The 22,177-nt window shown below is 40.7% G+C and overlaps 2 protein-coding genes across 2 annotated transcripts in view; one reads left to right on the top strand and one right to left on the bottom strand.

Moving 5' to 3' along the window:
• Positions 1-4,987, top strand: part of LOC131087332 (dynein axonemal heavy chain 5-like) — a 149,278-nt gene extending 144,291 nt beyond the window's left edge. Inside the window, exons 76-77 of the mRNA XM_058030916.1 lie at positions 2,746-2,967; positions 4,313-4,987. Of these exons, the coding sequence (XP_057886899.1) occupies positions 2,746-2,967; positions 4,313-4,531 (441 nt within the window). The 3' untranslated portion in view covers positions 4,532-4,987. The remainder of the gene's footprint in view (positions 1-2,745; positions 2,968-4,312) is intronic.
• A 1,999-nt stretch (positions 4,988-6,986) lies between these two features.
• CAVIN4 (caveolae associated protein 4) lies at positions 6,987-22,143 on the bottom strand. Its single transcript, XM_058026499.1, has 2 exons — positions 21,310-22,143; positions 6,987-9,100 (listed from the first exon to the last, which is right to left on the bottom strand). The coding sequence occupies exons 1-2, from the start codon at positions 21,718-21,720 to the stop codon at positions 8,438-8,440; spliced, it is 1,074 nt and encodes a 357-aa protein (XP_057882482.1). The 5' UTR covers positions 21,721-22,143; the 3' UTR covers positions 6,987-8,437.
• Between the last annotated feature and the right edge of the window lie 34 nt (positions 22,144-22,177).

Raw genomic sequence — 22,177 nt, 5'->3', positions numbered from 1 at the left:
GGCTCAGACTTCTATGCAAAAGAAACCTGAAGCCCCATGTGTGTCTGCACTGGGCCAAGATAACTGGGGTGAAAAATGCAAGAAATGCCATGAATTTTCTTCCCTGCTGGAAGTTAATCTGAGGTTACTGGATTGTTTTCATCAAAAACTTGACATTAGGTGTTTCTCATTTCTACCTCCCAATTTCCACTTAGTGGCTTACACTGTTTTATTGTTTCCTTGTTTGCGTCTCTGCATCCAGCTCCTGTCACTTGTCCTATATATAGATTTTCAGCACTGTGAGGCAAAGCTGTTTCTGCTTGTGTAGTACTCAGCATAATGACACCTCAAAACCTACTTCTATGCCCTTATGACCTCGAAGTAATGTGAATACTAATCAGAATATGAAGTAGAATGCCTCCATTCCTCAGTGTCCGCAAATCCATTCCTCAGAGTTCTAGCAAATCTGCCATAATCTGCTCAGTATTTGCAAAGTGACAAACAAGGAACCTCCAAAGTAAGATAAAGGAGAGAATATGATTCTGAGAGCAATAGACTTAACTGATTTCCATGTGTATCTGCTTTCCCTCACTAGAAGGTTCAGAGTTAGTTCACATGAGTTGTTAAAAGGAAAGGGGCAAAGCTTTTGCAGGCTTCAGTGAGCTGGACAAGGAGAAATTGAGGAAAAGGCAAACACACATGTACAAGAAAAATACCAAAAAAGCTAACCAACCCACCAAAACAAAACAAAAAAGGAAAGGATTGCCAGAAACTGAAACAAATGTCATGGCAACTGGTGCATTATGTCCCTGACAGAGGATTTTGGGATGAACCAGAGCCTCAGATGTACAGTGGCACCTCAAGCCACTTGATTCTGTCTTGCTCTTTGTTGCGCCATTCACCCACTCTGGAACACCCAGCTGGGCCCCCAGCTCACAGCTGCAGTCTTCAAATGTGTCTAGGATTCATTCAAATGAGCAGATAAGCATGAAAAGTCCCACTGCAGAAAGTGTATAGGTCCTGCAATCTCTAGGAATAATCTGCTATCTAAACCTTATCCCTGGAGACAACTCACAGCTTGGAGCTTACTTTTATTCCAGTGTTTCCATGGTGCCTTTGAACTGATTCCCTTTATACAGTCATGGCTCTGTCCTCTTTAGGCTCTTCTTTCTTTAATATTTCAGTTTATCTGGGATCCAGTAGCCCTCTGGGGCCTTACAGCAGTGAACACTTCATGTATTTTAAACTATTGGTTCTAGCATGTTTCTACAAATTAAAATTCCACAAATTACTGCAGCGATTCTGCTTTCCTTTAATGGCATTTCTGATAGAAGAACTTGGCCTTTAATCACGTCTCCCTCAGCAATACACTGGAGTTCTCAACCACTTTGAATGCAATTACCATTATCTGTGCTATCACAAAGCCTCTTTAAAACACTTGTCCTGGGGTCTCTGGGATTATATTAATGAGAAGCAACCAGTGTGAGTTAACAGAAACATCTGGGTTCCTGAAAGTCATCTCATGTTCTCATAACTTGAAGGGCATTGCATGGCTACCAAGTGCTTGGAGCACTCCAGTGCTATCAGCCAGAGACTGGCCCCTGTGTTCAGTAGACAATTTGTGGATTTTCCCACATCTGACTTCTTTCCATTCATTTGACCCTAATGGTTAGCTCAATGGAGCATCCCGCTCTGTGAATACTGAAGAAAAAACTTTTTCAATTCCCTCATTCAATTCCCTCCTTCCCATCTTGATTTCTTCCTTGCTGTGCTGTTGGCTCACCGATTCCCACCTCTCTTTGTTCCTCATGTGGCTCTCTATGCCCCCTTCTCTGTCTCCAGAGGCTTTACTTCCCTGTTCTGAAATATGTCGAGAAACTTGCTCTTTCCTAGGTGTCCTTTCCATTGCTCCTGCATATTCAATTTTTTGTTTTATTTGTTCACCTCCTCACTACACAAATGGGTTTCCACATCTACAGCATGACCACTGGAACAGCAAAGGAGTCTACCCTCCCATCTCTAAGGACTAAGGCACTTCCCACATACTGAATTGTGCTTTCCCATGGACAGCTGTATCAGGGAAGCTAACTAGCATTTTCAGCCTGGCTTGTCTTTTGATAGCTTATACAAATGCCATGAGATTGTAGCTCTCTAGAACAGAGAGTTAGTTTTATTCTGTGCTGCTGGAGTGCTCTGGGTTTATCTTGCTGTTGTCTAAAACACTATGTTATTGTAGTGTGTAAAGACTTCACTGAGCAAAGTGTCAAAGGCATTTCAGTATTTAATGGCATGATTCCAGCTGGTACTTCCTTTGTTTTCTGTAAAGGCTTATTTGTTGACTGAAAAGCATTTCTTAAACATTAGTATAAGAAAAGATGAATAATATAGCCAGTGTTAGAGAAATGAGAAATCACCTGTGTTTGGAATCTCTCAAAACACATTAATCTGGTATATAATCACATTATATACCTCTCTCCATCTGGTTGGTTGTAAAAAAAGGCATGAGAGGTGAATTATACAGACACTTCTGATATATTGTGAAGCTAACTTGGGGGCTGCTTAGCACCAACATGTGCACACCAGTCATGTATGGACGCATGGTACTGGATTTACACTACCGAATTTAGTTTATATGCACATGAAATTCTGTAGGATCGGCTTTAATACAGCTGGTGTCACTTACATAGGAAAAAAAAAAGTTGTAAATGGTTTAAATTCAAGGCTTTAAAAAACTCCTCTCTGCCATATTCCTGCATGTCTCCTTAGGGATTCCTAACAGCCATGAGGCAAGAGACAACGCGCATGAATTTAGCCAAAGGGTGGGAGCTGGACAGTGTTGTTTTATGCAGTGAAGTGACCAAGATGATGAAAGAAGATGTTGTTGGCCCTCCTCCTGCTGACCTTGGTGGGGTTTACATACACGGCCTGTTCCTCGAAGGGGCCGGCTGGGACCGCAGGAACAGCAAGCTGATCGAGTCAGCACCAAAGGTGAGGACTGAGTCAGTGTAGCAGGCTGGGGCATATTGCCTGTGCTCTGGGAAAGCCAGGAAGAATGCTGAGTGCCTGCAGCGGTGGTTTCACAACAGGTTTTAAGAGGGTAACCAACACTAGCGGTGCTGGGAAGAGGACAGACTCTTTACCTGCCAGAAGTGAACAAAAATACTTCTGTCAGAAAATGAATTTAGGATGCATAGCACTATAGCAGACCAGATGCTGGGCTTCTTGGCTTCAGGGGCCCTAGCAGCACAGTTATGTTTGAATAAAATAGTGCACCCCATAGCAGTCTTCTTTTGACTGACCAAGGGGGACCTTATCAAAGCTTCCAAAGCCCTGGGCTAGGTTTGATATGGAGGTCATTGTTTGGTTGACTAGAAATCCCCAGTGTTTGTGCTTTAATATGAGGCAGAGTATTAGTTCTGGTCTTATGCTCAGTTATCCATGCATTGAGTTATATTTTACTGATGTGACTAAGCAGATTTAAAATCTAGCTATGGAGTAATGTTTGGATACTGTAGTCACGATCCAGGGAAAGTTGTCATTGTTTGCACTGGTACACTTTTTCCAAGCCAGTGCTAACTGTCCTGGAATTGGAATTGAGGTAATTCCTGTCCATAGGTAAAACACTTCTGTGTCTGACTGAGAGAAAATTTTCCAAATTAAACCTTGCCAGCTGTAACTTCTGTTGCCTGGTTTGTCAAAAGACCCCTTCAAACATGGAGTTTTACTCAAGTGCTCTGGAGTGTTCAGCAGAGTTCCATGTTGCTCTTGGCTCTGGGTCTGTTTTATCCCCTGACAATGAATACTTTATCTTGGTGGAAGACCTGAGGTGATCAAGTTTGGTAAATGCCCAAGAAGCACATTGGATATTAGAAGCTCCACTGTCAGCAGTATAGAGGTTTGCAGCTTGGTTTTTGTAGCTCTAGTCCTGACATTCAGGAAAAAAGAGGTGGGGAAAGAATGGGAAACACCAGTGAAAGGGGCAAAGGAAGGGAAAAAAGGCAATGGTTGTTGTGTCTCCTAGAATCACCCTGAAATTTTTCCATCTACCTCCACAGCATGCGGGTTTCCATGTTTCTACTTTTCTGCTCTCCTTTCCTTCCAACAGGCTTCCTGATGGCTGTTGTCCCTGAGCTGCCATTGGCTTAAAGTTAGTGTCAAGATATTAGTGAGTGTAGGACTTAGTAGTGAGTGTAGTAGTGAGTGTACTCTCACATGTACTCTGCTGAGGTGCTTTTGCTGAAGGCCATCACTGAATCTAGTTCTAGTGTTCAGAATTCAGACACCCTGTCCTGCTTCTGTTCTGCTGAGCCCTGTGTTCCTTTTACCTTCTCAGGTGCTGTTCACTAGCCTTCCCGTGGTCCACGTGTACGCGGTGAGCACAACAGCGCCAAGCGACGCGAGGAGGCAACACGGACATGTGTACTGCTGCCCTGTCTACAGAAAGCCTCAGAGAACAGACCTGACCTACATCTTCTCTTTGCATCTGAGAACAGTGCAGAACCCTGATCACTGGACTTTGAGGGGCGTTGCACTGCTCTGCAGTTCGAAGTAAGGACGGACAGCTGTGGAAGAAAGAACCACCAAGTAGGATTAAACTGTAGCAGTGTTGCATTGTTATTGTCAAAGTGGCGGCTGCCTTCTCACAGCGGGGTGGGAATTGGCAGGTGATACACAGAGATTGTGTTAGTAGCACATAAATTACTCTGTTCACAGCAAAAATACTGCATTTATTTACCCTGGGAATATCAGAGGGAAAACAGCTGCAGGTGTAAATTTGGCAACTCATATAAAGCAAGTGAGAATATAATCAACTAACTTGCTCACAATGGAAGCATTACATAAAAAAGTGCTTATAGTGACAACTGTTCTGACATCTTTTGGTGGTTCTTTTGGAGATGCTATCTTTCTTTTTAATACAATAATTTTTCATAATATAATTATTTTAAATTCAACTTAGTGGTTAAAATCTCATCATCCATAGCATTATTAAAGCTGTAATGACAAGATAATTAAATGCATGGTAAAGTTTTATGTTTATCTGCATATATTTCAATATACAGTTCCTTTGATTTTGCATTTCTAAACTTGCTGGGTGGTTTTACTAATGGCTGCAACCATTTACTTGAATAGTCACTTTTTAATGCAAACAATCATAGAAACAGAAGTGTTTATCTTTGCACAAGTACCTTTTGCACCTATTAACTAATTTCTACACCTATATCCACTTGTAAGGAGGGTGTGCACACGCCCCACTATTAGCAGAAGGTAAGGTTTTAAAGTTTTCGCAGAGTAAACACATCTGAACACCACTTTTGCTCTATTAGTACTCACTCTGTTTGCATTAGTGCCTGAATCCTGCAAACTCAAACCTCTTAACTGCTTTTTGTTTTGTATTTTGCATCAGTTTAGTTTAAAAAAGGAAGACAACACACAGCCCATACTTCACCTGGAATGGTTGAAGTACTTTTGTATTAACCAAGACTGCTTTCTACCCTGTAACTGAAGGATGAGTGATATTTTTTTTAATGGGCAAATGGCTATTGGCAGAATATGTGTTTGGCTTCTTTCATTAGCACAAATTCAAAGCAAAAGAAATTATTGTTGGATGTTATGAAGGAAGGACTTGCAGTCAGGACTTTGTTAGTATTTTTTTCTCCTTGTAAACACTTTTAATTTTTGTATAGCAAGTGTCTTAAAAAGTAGTTCATCCCTTTGCACAGCCAGTTTTACTCTGCAGTTAGCAACTGCGAGGTTTATTCCATGAGGAAGTTTGATATTCACACTCACACCCACAACGAAGTACAGAGTGCCAGCTTTCTTCTTGGAAGACAGAGCAGACAGGGACAGGGTCCCTTTTTTCCATTTAGCTAGGAGCAACAGTGCCGGCAAGATTATCGTTTCAAGTGAAACCAACTGTTCCAAAAAAATACACCAGACTTCCCTGCAGTGCAGTTGTACATCAACCAATTTCATTGAGATTTTTTTTTTTTTCTGAGAAGGCTGAAGGATTTGGCTTCATGATCATTGGTCTTGGAAATTATGAAAAAGATGGGGGAGACTTCAGGCAGCAAAGGTCTGTGCCGTTCCACAGAAACTGAGGTTGCAAACCATAGGGCTTTCCCCCTCCCCTACCTTTATGAGGGGATATGAAATAATTTAACTTTGATCTCTTGGTACATGTAAAAGTCAGGTCAGTAACAGTTATAGTAATTTAAAATAAAAAATGTGCATTGAAATACTTTGCACAACTGAAGAACTCACTACTTGCTATGAAATAAATCATGCTTTGACCAATTGAAGCTAAAAGTAAACATAAAACCCCAAATATTTGATAGATGTTATATCTGTAGCTACATGATATGCTCCATAGAAACTGCATCACTTCTTTATCAAGCAAAATGAAAAAATTAAATGCTATATGAAGAAAATCTGTAAGCAATGATGTTATATCACATAGTGTTCTGCTGTATAAAAATGCAAAGAAATAGCTTATTTGAACATCAAAATTTTCATTTCAATAACTAAACCCTGTTTATCAGTTTAGAAAAATGTCAAATCTTGCAAACAGAATGCAGGCCATATGACTGAAGAACCAGAAAAATCATACAGTATTTCACTGAAGATAGCTAGAATTTTATACAGGACTGACGAACATAAAGTGACTTTGCTCCAAGAAGGCTTCTTATCACCAGTAAAGAGCCCTAAACAAAACCTTCAGTATATCCTACAAGCAAATGCTCTTTTTTTTTTTGTATGTGATTAGAATAGAGTGGAGATGAACAATTTACTATTGACAGAAATGTGTTCCTTTCCCCATCTCCTTCTCTTGCTCTTCCACTCAGTGGAGTTGCTGCTCCCAATCTGACAACATTAATTTGATTTGAAATGCCACTGATACAGTAAAACATTGACCTTCCCCAACCAGTGTTCCCTAGTCACTATTGCTAAAGCTGTTTCTCTTCAAGTGGGATGTACACCAATCTAAATGAAACAACTGGCAGGCAGAATACTTGAAATCAAACTAATTATATTTCAATGATAGATTAACAATTAGCTGGAAGTCTTCAAACAATGTATATAGATAACCAAGTTATGCTTTTCTGTTAAAATGAACCCGAGATATTAAATACAATCATACAGCTTTTGGCAATATTGTACAAGTTTCACACAGATAGTAAATGACTAACATTGCTTTAGATAAGTGCTTTGAAGGCAACTCCATTTAAGAATGAAGAGAGCAATACAGTCCTGCACCCATGTCACTGTAGCAGTCATGTTTACAAACATATCTGATGTCAGGGCACTGGCTCCTGAGAGTTGCAAATAAACAGCATTCCATAGTCCAAAGGGTGTCTGTCTCATAATCCCTGAGGCTGTGACTGGTCAATAATGAGGATGATAGGAGAAAAAGAATTGGGTTATGGATTGGCCCTGTACATCTGTGACTTTGTAGGATAGATTTTAATTGCAGTGAAGCTCAGAAAAAACACAGAGGATGGAAAACAAAACAATTCCCTTGTCTGGTCAGTTATATTCATAAAACCTATGATCCTCTGTAAAGAATAATTTTCTAAAAAATCTCAAGGAAACTGTAGTTATAGTATTCTAATTTTTCTCTCAATTTATCCAGAACCTATGCATTCATCTTATTCCACTTTTACTGCTTCATATAATTGCCTTTTTCACAATCTCCTCTTTCCAAAACATGAGTACAATACCTCCTTCCTTTTTCCTTCTGCTATTCCATTTTTAATGTGTCTTCTTTTTTATTCTTACTCCATAAATGCACAAAACACATTGCTTACTTACAATGAACCTTCCTATTCCAGAAGTTTGGAAATAACCTCTAGTCATTTCAGGAGTTTTTCTTTTCTACTAAGAAAAACACAATTTACTCAAAACCCTATAATTCCTGCCATATTTTTTCATACTATGGGTAAAGCAGGAATTTGCTCTTCCTGCTTTTTTTTTTTCTGCGAGGGTCCTTAAGTGATAATATTTGTACAGCTAAATGACATTTTCCATAGTTCTTCCTTTTGCTAATATGAAGTAATAGCTTTGTTATTGTTTTCTGATTAGATGAGTTGGTATAACATAATGGAAACAAATTTTATACTGTTGCACATGAAACGATGAGAGTGAGTAGGCTGTAAAGTGACTGCTAAATCAATCTTGGAAATGCAGCAGATTCCCATCTCCCTTTGACACTGTGAGTTCCATTGGGGTTAAGGATGGCTATCGGCACACGCCGAGACACAGGGGGAGCCCCTTCATTCACTTTGCACGGCTTGACTTTTGTCAGGAAGACAACTACAGACATCTATGTGGATGGCAGAACAACACCAACACGGGTTTGTGATAGAACACAAATTCACACATTTTTCTAAAGCTGAGTGAGTACATACTGTGTTCTCTCTTGCTCAGTGAGGACAGTATGGGGTGTGTGCTCATTGACTCCTTATACTGATTGCTTTAAGTCTAGCAAAGGGACGTCATCATCACCTCCTCCTCCTCCTTCTTTTCTTTCCTGCTTAAGGACAACTTCTGGGATAGTCACCCCTATTTCAGTTGACTGGGAAGCACCTTTTGTTGCGCTATTCTTGTCTTTCTTTACCTTAGTGATCACTTCTGTGTAAGAGATTTCTTCGGTGAAGGGCTCTGCTGCTGGGAGCTCAGAGGCGATGTGTACACCGGCTTCCTGGATCCCCTCCTGACCTTCGGCTCCTGTTCGCTCTTTACTTTTTTTATGGATCTTGAATGTCTCCTTTGTTGGAGCAGCTTGTGAAATGGTTTTCTTGATCCTTATTCCAGATTGTCTCAGTCTCTCTCCTGACTGCCTGATCCTCTCTCTCCTCTCAGGGGTTACTATTCTAGTTTGAAGCCTGTTTACCTTCTTGCCAAAATTTTGTCTTGTCTTTTGGATATTTTCCCTTGAAAATGCCTTTTTGATGTCATCAATGCGCCTCATGCCTGATTTCTTGAACTTGGTTGCTTTGCTTTCTTCGATATAATATTCTTCATCAGAAGACAGATCATCAGGTGGGAAGAAATCATCCTCTATAGTTTCACCTGGTGTCATCTCTTTGATAACAGAGAGAGATGAAGGACACTCACTTTCCTCCTGCGAATTAAAGCAGAGAGTCATTTTCCAGCACGTATGTTTCAAAAAGATGGTGGTTCAAGGTTGTTTTTTTTTTTTTTTTTGGTTGGCTTGCAGTTAATTAGTACTAACTGAAATATAATACTGTAACAAAGTAAGGTAGACTTGTACCATCATACCCAATGTATGCAGAACACAAATGGCAAAAGAAAAGTGTGCCAAGTTCTCTAAAGATATTATATCCCTGATTAAAGATTTCTTTTAACTGTGGTTCTACCTGAAATTAATCAATGCAATGGTCTTATGAGTCCTGGCCTCTAATGGTTTTCAGACCAAACTTGTCTAGGCATTTTTTTTTTTTTTTGCACTTATCTGCTGCTCTGGATCAGACCTAGATCCATTATTCCTCACCAATAAAAGCAGACACTGTAGACAAAAAAGGCTCTTGGAATTGTGTCAGCTGTACACTATCCAAGCAAATATCTCAGTGATACAAGTAGCTTCAGTCTACTACTATTACCAAGACAATTGTGCATATTTTGACTGTTTGGAACTTAGCAAACACTGCTGTTGCTGCCCAGAAGGGAATGGCTCCCCCATATTAACTTACACGGGCTGGCTGCTCAAGGGCACAAATCAGTAAAACAGGCAGATGTTATTTGGTAAACCAAGTAACACACAATTCATTCAGCACCTGCACCATCACTGAGGTGAACATGATTTATTCCATCTGGAAATGTATGATATTCCTGAGCAAGCATCTCTGTCTCCTGTAGCCAATTTGGTGGCCTGTTTGAGCATGCAGAATCAGAATTATATATTTATATGACACATCTAATGTGTATCAGCAGCATGCTTGGAAATGGTGACTATCCTAGATATCTTAGCCCTAGGAATTAATGCAGCCTCTCCAAAGAAGAATTGCTAGAGACTCAAAGCTCAAAAACATGGAAGACTTCCAAAAACTGTCCACAGTAAACAAAAAATTTTACCAAGAATGAGCTAGTGGTTAAGGATAGCTGAGAGGAAAAAAGAAAAAGGGAAAAAAGTTAATGGCAATGAAAGATTTATATGAACAGGGAGAATCTCCTAAGAAAGCTGTTTCCCTGGTCTGCATGGACAGTACAAATTTGTGGCTCAGTGTCAGTGAGATCTGTCTAGGAGTGCAGTGCATGCAGAGCAGAAAAACTTGTAGGAGGGGTCTGAGATAGACAGTGCCACCCCCTTCTTCCCCACCAGCTTTTTACATGCACGTGCCTGTGCTCTTCTCCCAGGAGGAGCAGCCCCTTGGGCTGCAAACAGCTGTATGTACAACAGCTGTGTGCCACTTGTCTAAGCTGTTTCTCATTAGTGCTAACCACAACAGCTGATTTCTGGGGCACGGCAGCAGAAGGACTCTACCCTTAGTATTATCATCCTAATGTAGACAATAGGAGACATATTGAAGGTGTGAACCCATGAATAGCAAGTAAGGCCAACTGAATATTTTGCTGTGAACTTCTTTCCGGCCAAAAAGATGTCTGTCATTTTTCACAGTGGCTCATTAGTAGTGAGTCATGTTATTTTACATAAAATAACATACATTGAGCTATTTGACAGAGAAAGCCCACTTAAGAGCCTCTCATCATGCCTTGGCTTCAATAAAAACCCTTTACTAAAATAGTTGTTAATGCTTAGAAAAAATAGGGACAAATTATGTTACATTGATTACAGCAGAATGTTGTTCAACTCATCTGTCAAAATCAGCAGGAACAAAACTACAATGCTTTGCTAATAATCTTCATTAACGTGCAAATTAACATTAATTATATAAAGACTTCTACACATAAACATAATCTCTTTTTTCCTGAAAATTAACTAAAAACACAGCTGGATAGTAATTCCTTAAAATGTTTTTAAATTATACCCCTTTCCTTCAGCTGAAATGGTAACAAAACTATTTCCAGAATGAATATTCTGAAATTTCAGTACATACAGAGATGAATACAATATGGGGAGAGGAATATGCCTTTCATATGAAGATTACTTTTTAAAAAGAGGGAAGGCAGAGACACTATTTTCTCTGCAATATTTGTCTTCCTTTGGAAGAAGAATTTGTCTGTACTTTTTGTCAGTTGCTAGATTTTTATTGTGTTTACTTTTAGTCTGTTAGCGACAGAAGAGAGCATTTATCTTTCCTACTCACGTTAGAATCAAAAGTTATGAACAAGAACATGTGAGATGAAGATCTTGTAGATGAGACACAGAAACTAGAGCTGCATGCAGATCCTGAGAAATATTTTCATTCTCCCACAGAGTCTCAGTATGAACTTTGCCAAATCTTTGATTTTCTTCTTTTCCTTGGTCTCTGCACACATCTTGCAGAATCAAGTGTAGCAAGGCAAAAGATTAGTGTGAGTTTCTATCTCCTCTCAAGATTTCTGGATGTAACCGAAGTGGAAAGTATTAGGGAGCCTGTCTAGCATGTTAGGAAGGTTTCAGAATAAAAATTCAGTGATTTAGGCTCAGTAGGTGAGCTTTTTCATCTGCTTCATTTCTCTCTCTCCTGCTCCTAACTCATTTCTTCTTATCACTAGATATCCATGGGGCAGAGAGAAGAGAGGAGCTCATCCTTCCTAAGGCAGGAACAAGAAGCTTTAGTACCAAGTGGGACACAGACAGAGTCAAAGCATGTAGCTACCAGCTTCTTTAAAAGCTCACTAAAACCAAAAGACCAAACATCTAGTGATTTCAGCAGCACAGAACAAAGTCCTAAATTGGGTGATCTTTCTCCTTGTCTATAAAGCAGATGGGACTGGGAATAGCAGGATTGGGCAGTCCAATCTTTGGGGAGGATGAGAAGGGAGTTGAGCCATTGATGCTGCTGCTTTCAAGCTTTTTGTTAAAAATCGGCTTAAGCATTTTGCTAGGAAGAGCTTGTACCCACCACCACCACCACCACTCATGGGAGGTAAAGGAGGGTCTAAAATGAGGACAGGAGATTATTTCACAGTAAAATATTATACCAAGCAGTCAATTTTTTTTAACATGATTTCTTGAGGAAACAGGCATGCAGTCATAGGGGCTGTCTATGGATTAATACATAGGACGTGTACTCTGCTTGCTTCATCTACTGAAAACCACAAAGATATTCAGAGGCCAGAATCAGAAAACAAATCTGTGAAAGCTGAGCATTCCCTTTGCCTTTCATCACTCCCCCTAGAAGGAGCACCTGCAGAGGGTGCTCACACTGGTCCTTGTGTGTTTGTTTGCCATAATTGCTCATTGGACATAATCTCCTGAAATGTTATCCACCACTCAACACACTGCAAACAGACTTAGATCTTTCAAACAGAACAATATTTTTTCCTTCTCTTCCAAGAAAAAAGTTGGTAAATCTGTCACAGAAGTGTTTGATTTGGAAGTTGTCTTTGATTTGTACAAGAAGTGTAATACACATGCTCATATTATGCATCTCACACCTTCTCACCCTTACATGGCCCCTCCACTAACACAGAAACATTCAGGCATTTTCCACCAAATTGAGAATGGAGCTGGGTCCTGACACAAAGAAATAAGTGCTCTCCTGTGAAGCTGGCTGTGTTCTGAGTCATTCTGTCTGTCCCTCCCAAGCTTGTTCATCTGAGCAAGCATGCCATGGCTCAGGTACCTTGCTTGTAGAGCTTAAAATTTTCAGGGGATAGGGGGTCTGAGAAGAGAAGTTGTGTGTCATGAATGGGTGTAGGAGGAGGGAGGGGACAAATGAGTCAGATTAGATGGTGTATTGAAACTGGAAATGTTTTGGGGAAATGTTTGTGTCTGCAAGCACATGAAGCCTGAAAGGAGAAAGACTTCAGGTTTTGTGGTAGCAAAGGAGGGACTGAAAGCATAGGTTGAATGGTAAGGGAAAATCCTGGAGACCTTTGCAGTTGTAGGTGCAGGGTATTTAGATCCACTGCTTAAGGAAAAGCTTTAATAGACAAAGCTTTGAGGTATAACACCCTAACAGAACAACTGCACAATTCAGGAGTGGCTGGTGAAGCCCCTAGCATGGCAAGTTGGCTAAGAAAGCATCTTAAACCTGAAGTTTGTTTTTTCTAATTTTTTTAGTATTTAACCTCTCAAATATGCCTAGCTAAAGAATTTTGAGTTCTTAAGGCCCAGGCTGAATACAAAGTAAACATATAAGTAACCCTCAGCTTTGATAAGAAGGCCAGCATGGCATTGAAACCTAACAAAGTCTGACTCCATCACTGGTATTTTCACCTCCTGTTCTCATTTCAATTTCATCCACAATTAGAAAATTTTCAAGTGGACATAGCCTGTGTCTTTCAAACCCTCCTTCTGCTCTTCAAACTCTCCATCAGCTGCCAGAATTCTGGCTGCTCAGCACCCATGGGGGTGGGGAACAGTAACCATTTTGCAGGCACTGCAGACATACTCTAACCACAAGGAAGGGATCAAAGCAGTAGCATGTTTTCCCATAGGCTATAGTAAAGCATTTATGAGGGAAGGCTAATGCACCTGCTCCTCAACCATGCAAAGGGAAACGTGCTGACTTTTCCACTGTGCTCAAACCTTAAAACCAGTAGGTAAATAACCTTAAATGTGGCAATGCCTCTAATCAACCCTATGAGACTCTCAAGGTGGCAATGCTCAGATAATTGAAGCACGCAGGGGAAGAGGCTGTTTCAGAATGTGCCTGCTTGATAACCCTGCCTGCACAGCCAGGCTCTCCTCTTCTCTGGGAAGAGAAAGGGGCAAATGGCAGAGCAAATTGTTTAGCAATGTCTCAGGTATTTTGCAGCCCTGGTGTCCTGGCAAGGATCAGGCTGGCTCTAAAAGCAGCCTTCCCTTACTGCTGCCCTAGGGAGCCAAAGGGGGCTGCTGGAAGAACGTCATGCCTTCAGCAAGGACTGCCAGGCTGGGAAAAGAAAAAAGGGTTGTTGAAAAGATTCCCTCACAAACTTACTAGATAAATTTCCACTCTTTGGGAGCACAGATGGGATCAATAATTAATAGCAGCAGTATTTTTATTTTCCTTAAGAAGATGTGTGTTTTTCATTTAGAGTTCACTTGATTTGCTAAGCAAAGCAGCGACATAATGTCACTGTAAAACAATACTTAGGCTTTTCTTAAGTACATAAACATTTAAACTGATGATTTCAGTAATAATTTTATGTCATTTGAAAAGAAAAAAATAATGAAATATGAGAGAAATATTGTCCTTTTGGAGTTTTTCGTATATGCATTCAAAGCTTTGTATTTCAATACTCAAAATTGGCAGAGAGGAAAAAAAGTAATGCACTGTATTACACATAAATATTTGCAAGAAATGCTATAAACTGGTTTTGTGTTCTCTTTCTAAATAGCTTGAAAATATAACTCTAAACAGCTTTAATAAAGGCAACAGTTATCAGCTCTCAACTATTACCTAATTTCAATCAACACTTTAGCAAAATAAAAATTTTTAAAATAAAAAATCCTCAGAAAATCAGACTAAATAAATAATTCATTTTTATATATCTAAAATAACATATACGTATATGTATTTAATTACATATTGTATATATAAAATCAAGACTCAAAATGGTCTTAAAGAAACTGCTCACAGCATAAGTAGGGAGGAGAGACTGATGAAACTCCATAACTTGGAGTCATTGTGTTGCCCAGGGAAAAGGTCACAGCAAATGATCTTTCAGCCTTGGGGTGTATGACACAGAAAGTGCAGGTGATGATTAGCACAAGCACAGATGGGGCTCACTGGTGATCACCTGACAATTCTGAAGCAGAGCACGAAGCAGCAAAGTGGTCAAAGGGAACCCAGAGCCTGCTCTGGCACTGCTGCTGTGTCTATGACAACTGGTGATGCAAATGATGGGCAGCTTATGGGCAGGAAACTGCACTGCCACAATGTTTTAAACAAATCTTAGAAATTTGCATGTTGGATGAACGATTTGTTATTCAGACTGGTAGCCAAGGTAAATCATTAAAATACCTCCTTGAAATTGTGCTCTAAATCAACATGAAACCACTGATGAATAACCAATTAGAAATCATTCAGCACTTTGACTCATATTCTAACAGTTAAGAGTGAAGCTTTATAAATCTCAAGTGATCCCCTCATTTCTTTTGCAAATATGTCATTTCAGAATCTCTGACAGCAGGCCAGAAAACTGCTCAGATGAGAGACAAACAGGATTATTTTAAAAGGCCACCTAAGAATTTTATCAGGTAAACACTTCAGCATAGAAGACTTTATGGCTAAGTGCTGTTGCTGCATTTAGAATTATTTTTCCACAATGGAAAACCAGTCTGGAACAGTCAACTCCCCTCATTTCTCTTTTGTGAAGCCTAATACACATCCCTTTTATTTAAATTCTGACAGAAATTCATTAATTCAACCACCAGCATACAATGACTACAAAGGAACTCATCTCATTTGCCCATTATCACTGTCTGTGGTTTGCAGCAGTCAATGAGCAGCCAGTTCCCAGTTACACCACATCAGTGGAGAAGCCCTTGGCTCCAGGCTACCACATGCTGCACAAAAAGGACGACTGCAGCTTCAGGGGAAAACAAAAGCTTCATACTTTCTCTGGTCTGCTATTGCTTTATGGAACTAGACCAGGGAATAGCTCTGCAGGTCAGTTTGCAGGCTTGCAATCAAACTGGTGAAATTCCTCATTTCCAAGGTTTCTGGAAGCCCCTTGCAAGTGAAGGGCAAAAAGCATCACAAGGTGTGATGGGACGGGAAAAAAATATTTGGTAATGTTTTAATTCATTCATCACATGGTGAGTGTTCCTACAAGTCAGCTAGACCACGGAAGAGTTCTCAAGTATAAGTGAGAATTCCATATGAACTCATTCCAGGACAACAATTTAACTATATGGGGAGAGCAGACACATATAAAGTAGGAACTGGATCCAGAAGCAGATGTCTACAACAGGTTGGGAGAATCAAGCTCCTCACACTTCTCTCTGCTTACTTGAAAAGGAACATACAGGCCAAATGTACAAACATCTGTGTTACTGATGTCAAATTAATGCCTGGCAACATGAGTCCTGTCCCAGATCCTAAACTTCCTGTTTGTGACTTCACATATTCCTCATCTCCATTCCTGTGCTGTTTTGATCAACTTTTTTCCTGTACTGAGGGGCTAATTGTAAGCTTGGCTATCTTCAGTAGTGTTGAGAATATGAATCCCAGCTGCATGTCCCCAGTCAAGTCCATTCCCAAATCTGTGCCTCAGGAATGAAGGGTTTTGCTGAACAGCTGGATTTGATGATCTCAAGAGGAATTTTCCAACCTAAGTGATTCTATGATTCCATTCTCAGATACATGTGTGCCCACAGCAGCCAGCCAGAGCTCCTGGTGACCATTCTAGGAGCCTCTAGGACCATGGAGAAGAGACGTGACACGGAGGCTCGTGTTGTAACTGCACTCCTGTGTTGACCTGCAGGGCAGCCCCAAGGGAAGGGGATTCTCAACCCCAAGGGAACCCTGAACAGCTGCACCCAGTGCAAATGTAAACCAAGATCAGCTGTTTCCACCACTCAGTGCTAATAGGTGGAGAAAAATCAATGGCAGCTCTGCAAAGAGGACAGCTTGTCCCGTTGTGAGGATCAGCCCAAAGGAACAGCTCTGAGGATACCAGATCCAATGGTGTTGAGTCCAGCTTGTATGGACAAAGTCCTGTGAAAAATGCAAACCATTTCATTTTAGGAACATAGAAGCAGCCCAACATCTGGTTTTTTAATATTTTTTTAAACTTTTTCTTTCTCCTCATTGCCTGAAAACATGTCACTAGAAACACAGTTTTTCTTTAGCTGGTTGATAGCTTCTCCATTAGTGGCTGCTGCACAGCACGGGGCCAGCCCTGCACTTTGAACTGGAGCACTGGGCTCAACAATGCAAACAAAGGGCTCTCATGACACTCTCTGACACAATAATTGGGTTTATTTTCTTCTCTGTTTTCTCAGCAAAGGCAATTACCTATCCCAGCTGTAAAAATATTTATAAGGTTTCTGCCACAAGACTCCAACAAAGGCCCTGTGTCGCTGGGCTGCTGAGGCCGGTGTTCTGCTGTCAGAGGTAGTCAGTCAATTCACACTATTTTTTCCCCCATTAAGTTTTCAGGCTGCACTTTAATAACAATTTGGATTTCCTGTCTTCCCATGAGTTCTAGAAGGCAGTTTTGTATAGACCCTGTAGTCTCCAGAACTGAAGACATCCATTTATGCTTTCAAATCAGAACTAAAAGTGCAGGAATTAGCACCATGTACACTAAAATTAACATTATTCCAGCTGTAAAAGTAATTTGATTTCTTGTCTATATTTCTTTCTATGGACTGACAGCTTCTAATTTTGAACACATTTTTTTAGTATCACATCTTTTCTGTATAAAAATTTTCAAGGAAGATATTAGACAGTTGACAAAGACAGAAACACACCTTCAGGAACCCATTGCAAACTTCACATTTCAACACAATGCACGGCCACCTGTTGTTTTTTCCAGATTATCTAGGTAAGATATGAGGTAAGATACCAGGTACATAAATATGAGAAAGGATAAGACCTCCTATTTTTCTGCAAAACAGAAAAATTATCAAATATGAGCCACCTAACACAGTCTGCTCTGAGTGAGCTATTTAACTCCATTCTACTAAGGATTTTGTTCTGCAGGGCCATTTTTGAGACTGCCATTCTTATGCCCAAATGGTACCAAATTAATGGTAATCTCCTGAGCTCCTGACTCCCTAATTTCTACTGCCACTTCAGATGAAGGTGCTTCCACCTCAGGTTTCCAGATTATTATCCCCATCTTGATCTCACCATTCTTACTGTCCTAGTCATTATAGGCAGAGAATGTCAATGGGCAAGACATGACACATACATTTTAACTTATTTATTATTTATGCATAATATCAGAGGCATACACAAGGCTGCTGCTGTGAGCCTCTCCCAGTGTGTGCAGTGGAGCAACCACAGGGCAAACAAATCAGCTGTAACCCTGCTGTGTAGGTCAGTCAAGCCATAATCTTGGTTTATGACACCTCCACTAATTTTAAATGTCAGACAGGAGTGAATAAAACAAATGCATGTGTCCCTTCATAAGGAGCAGTTACTCATTTATGGTGCTAATGTGAAGTAATAATAGACAGAAAGCCCAGTAACAGTAACATGGACTTTCTGGTGCCTGTACAGTTTCATTTAAATAGAGACTTGCAGGACATGCAGAAAAGCAAATGAAACAAGTTCATTCAGGGTAAAAAAAAAAAAATCCCCTTTAATTTCTGAATATTTTAGTCAGAATGATTTAAACTGTTAAATGCTCTTTGACTTCAGAGAAATGATAGCTCTTACAGCTGGTTATTCAGACTAACCTGAACAGAAATGAGCAGTGACCTGTACAACCTACAACATCCTTTTTATTCCCTACTATAGTCTCAGGGCACACAGCACTCCAGGGTCAAAGACTTCACTAGAAAGTCTGAAGTAACCTGGCATTTTTAATCATGCAGTCAGCCTAGGGAGGAGAGCTGCCTGCTACCAAATCTCTCCCTCAACCACACGGTCTTCTAAAAATGAATGCTCTCAATTCCCTAATCGTTCTGCTCAAGGATGATCACTTTGTCTTTTTTTAACGTGAGGATATCGCCAACTCCTTTCATCATTGCTGAGGTCTCTTGGGACAATCTCCTTCAGCCAATGATCCTTTTCAACCTGCCTACTCCCTCCATCAATGATAAGATCAAAGCTACCCACTTGAAAGGAAATCTTTAGCATTTAATTGGTGTCTCCTTTTTCCTCATACGCTGATGTTCTGGCAAAAGTTAAAACTAAAACCCACGTGTGCTGGCCTGTGTAAAGATTCCATGCCAGCAGCACACGGGTCATTGGCCCCATCACAATGTTCCAAATAGTTCATCAGGAAAAAAAAACACCTCTGTGCAGAAGAGGTGTCAGTCACAGGCCCAGAGTAAACAACTTGGTTACAGCCATTGGTAATGTATAGCACAGGGAGCACGCTGGTTCCGGAGCTATTAACAGACTCCCACTCATCCCAGCCAAGCTCCAGTCATTCAGGTCTTGGCCCTGCAGCAGTGTGCCTGCCCTGGTGCAAATCAGCAGTGTGAAAATCACTGCACCTGCGTGAAAGAGACCTTCCTAAGTGTACCTGTGCCTTGAGGTCACAGTGGACTCTTGCCTACCTAGAGTGTTCCAGGTTTCGGGCAGTGCTGCAGTTATCCCTCTCCAGAAAAGTGTTAAATGGCAGATCCTAGAGGGATCCACATGTCTGCCTCTCCTCCCTGGAAGTGGGTAAAGGTTCTTCAGTCTACCTTACAAAAGGGATGGAAGTTAAGGAGGGAGTCACTCATATTCTCACTGACAGTTCTGAACCGCTGTAGGAAGAGGAAACCAGAAAGACAGAAAAAAATGCTGTTTCCTTTCCTGAAAAGTACCATCTAAGAATTAAACATACAGAACAGGGTGCAGGTCATTCTTGTCCAGCAAAACCAGGGGAGAGATCATAAACTCCTACTGAAGGTGATTCTTGGGGAAAGCACACACTGGGAGGGCCATCTTTTGTATTAAATATCTGAAAGTACCAACAGCTGTTCTTTACACCTGTGTGTAAATCCATTTTGATCAAATTTGACTATATTTTAAAATAAACAACAGCTCTTGCCTTGCTAGCAGAATAATTTACATCATGTAATGAATACTGTTTCAAGAAAAAATATTTTCAAAGCATTGGTTCTGCTGCAGTCATTATGGTAAAGGCCCATCAATGAAATGGCATTATGTCATTAACCAGGGGAGTCACAAAGATTTATTACCTTTAACTAGGAAATTATTTGCAAGCAAAAAGTGAAAGTGCCTGTTTTCTATTCCAAGATGATGATGCAGCATGCAATAATGGTAATAATAGGGCAGATTTGGCCTGTACTTTCTCCTGAACAGCCATAGTTAGTCATCCAGTCAGAGAATCTGGGAGGCACAATTTGGCTGTATGTGGTACTAACATAACATTAAAGAGGTAATATTCCCCACCTTCAGCCTTTTCTATTTTTTTAGCTATTTTTTCCCAGTAGTGAAAAATGAACTATTTTAAGAAAGCTAGGTTATGAAGAATTTGTCAGCTGTTCACTGTGGTGTATAAACTCAGTGAAACACATGGCTCCATTCATTGCAAATGATGTCATTTATGTACAAACAGATGCAAGATCAGAGTGTAAAAACTGAGTGATGGGGGTGCATTGTATTACTCAGGCGGCGTGGTATTTTCAAGAATGCCAAATGAGGAATAAAACTTATTTGAAAGACGCTTTAGCGACTTGCTGGTAAAAAAGGAGCAGCTATGCTTCTGGCAAAATATCAAACACTCCTACTTTCTACTGACCTGGGAAGCTGGGAGGTTCCAGCAAAGACAGGATCAGACCAAATGTGTTTCACAGCACTCATTGATTGACAAGACCCCAGAACCGTCTGCACTGTTTGTACAGATGCAAGTGAGACCATGCTGTTTTATGAAACTTCTCTTCAAATACAATTATTTTAATGTACAATGAACATCCTAGAATAAGGTTAGTGAAAGAAACGATATGATTTCCTTGCCCACTGTGATTGAAAGAACAGTGCTATGTTAAACCATTTCCAATGCAGACCATGCAAGGGAGTATTTGTTGTCATGAAGGGTTTGTGGATCTGAGCCTTAGTTTGTACATATACTGCTATAGACTGAGACAATGAAAAAAGTCCCAATTTGTCAGCAGTATGAAGGCCTGGGCAATGCTGCAAATTATACAAGCCATGTTTTAAAATTAGTGTTAGAAGAAAGTCTGCATTTCAGGGAGCCTGAAAACACTTTTGCTATTTGCACTTCTACCTAATACGGTGAAAAAAATAACAGAGATGAATGTCAGGCATGGTTTGTATGACAAGATTTACAGGGCCTGCCTCATATTACCCTTCGGAGAGGCAGCAAATAGTCCTTGCTGATCTGCAGTTAATCTTACACGACTGGCTCAGAAACCTACCCACACTAATAATAGACCCTGTGTGCTGCTGCCAGTAGGTTCACGCTGAAAGGCATTGGGGAGCACAGATCAGTGTTAAAGAAAGCATAAAATAACTCCTATGTTGGACAGACCACAGCTTTTGCTTCGTTAACCAGCACCTCCCAGAAGCACCAAAGAGGAGGTGGGAAAGCCACAGTAGCACAAGAAATGAGGTTCATGGTTACCTGATAGATCACGACCCGGAATTTGTTTTTTCTCAGCATCTCCTCCTGTTTTGCTGCCACCTTCCTCACATTGGTGCTCTGCCTCTCCACGCGCGCCCGCACCTCCTTCATGGTGGAGCTGACTTTGCTGGTTTTCTGCAGTAACTTGTTCACCGTGAAGCCCGTATTGCCATGAGCCTGGGCAAGCTTTAGCATGTCAATCTGGATGGTCTTGATGGCATTTTCCATCTCCCTGTGCTTCTCCTCTATCCTCTTCTGGCTCGCCTGCACGCTGTCAACAATGTTGGCCACTTTGTCCAGGACTGTCACAATCGTGTAAGCTGCATCTTGCTCTTCCTCCTCCTCGATGACACTGGAGAGACGATTTTGGTGAGTTTTGTCGGCCTCCGAGGGGATTTCGCGGCGATCCATTCCGCCTGCCTTCAGCCAGGTTGGAGGGAGGCGAAGTTTCGGCGATCCTGCCAGAACGATTCTGGCGCTGTTGCAGGGAGCCAGGGCGACAGCTGGCTCCGGCGATGCTCAAAGTAGGGCGTGAAACGCCGCTCCTGGAGCTTGGTCAAATACTTCTGACTACAAAATATCCACACATGATTGCTCAGATACTTTCAGCAACATGAAACCCCTAAAATTAGGAAGCAATATCTGGAAAGGAACATACGTTTAAAGGGTCACGCTTCTGTACTGATGAAGTTATTAGTGTTAATCCAGGAAAGTTAAGTAACTTGCTAATTAAGCAGGAAAGCAAACTTGCATATTTTTAAAGATCTACTTTTGTTTTCATGTTACTGGAGTGCTTTCCTCTGAGGGAATTCAAAAAGCGGTCAGGAAAATTAGCACGGCTGTTTCTTTTCCAGCAAAACAACTTCAG

The sequence above is a fragment of the Melospiza georgiana genome, chromosome 1 (assembly GCF_028018845.1).
Source record: "Melospiza georgiana isolate bMelGeo1 chromosome 1, bMelGeo1.pri, whole genome shotgun sequence".
NCBI lineage: Eukaryota > Metazoa > Chordata > Aves > Passeriformes > Passerellidae > Melospiza > Melospiza georgiana.
This window is presented reverse-complemented; position numbering and strand designations above follow the sequence as displayed.

Bases quoted from the DNA above. Each gene is read 5' to 3' on its own strand.
- CAVIN4 (XM_058026499.1), bottom strand. From the start codon at position 21,720: ATGGATCGCCGCGAAATCCCCTCGGAGGCCGACAAAACTCACCAAAAT. The intron at 9,101-21,309 runs GTAACCATGAAC...TTTAATTCGCAG, and splicing joins TCCGGGTCGTGATCTATCAG to GAGGAAAGTGAGTGTCCTTC.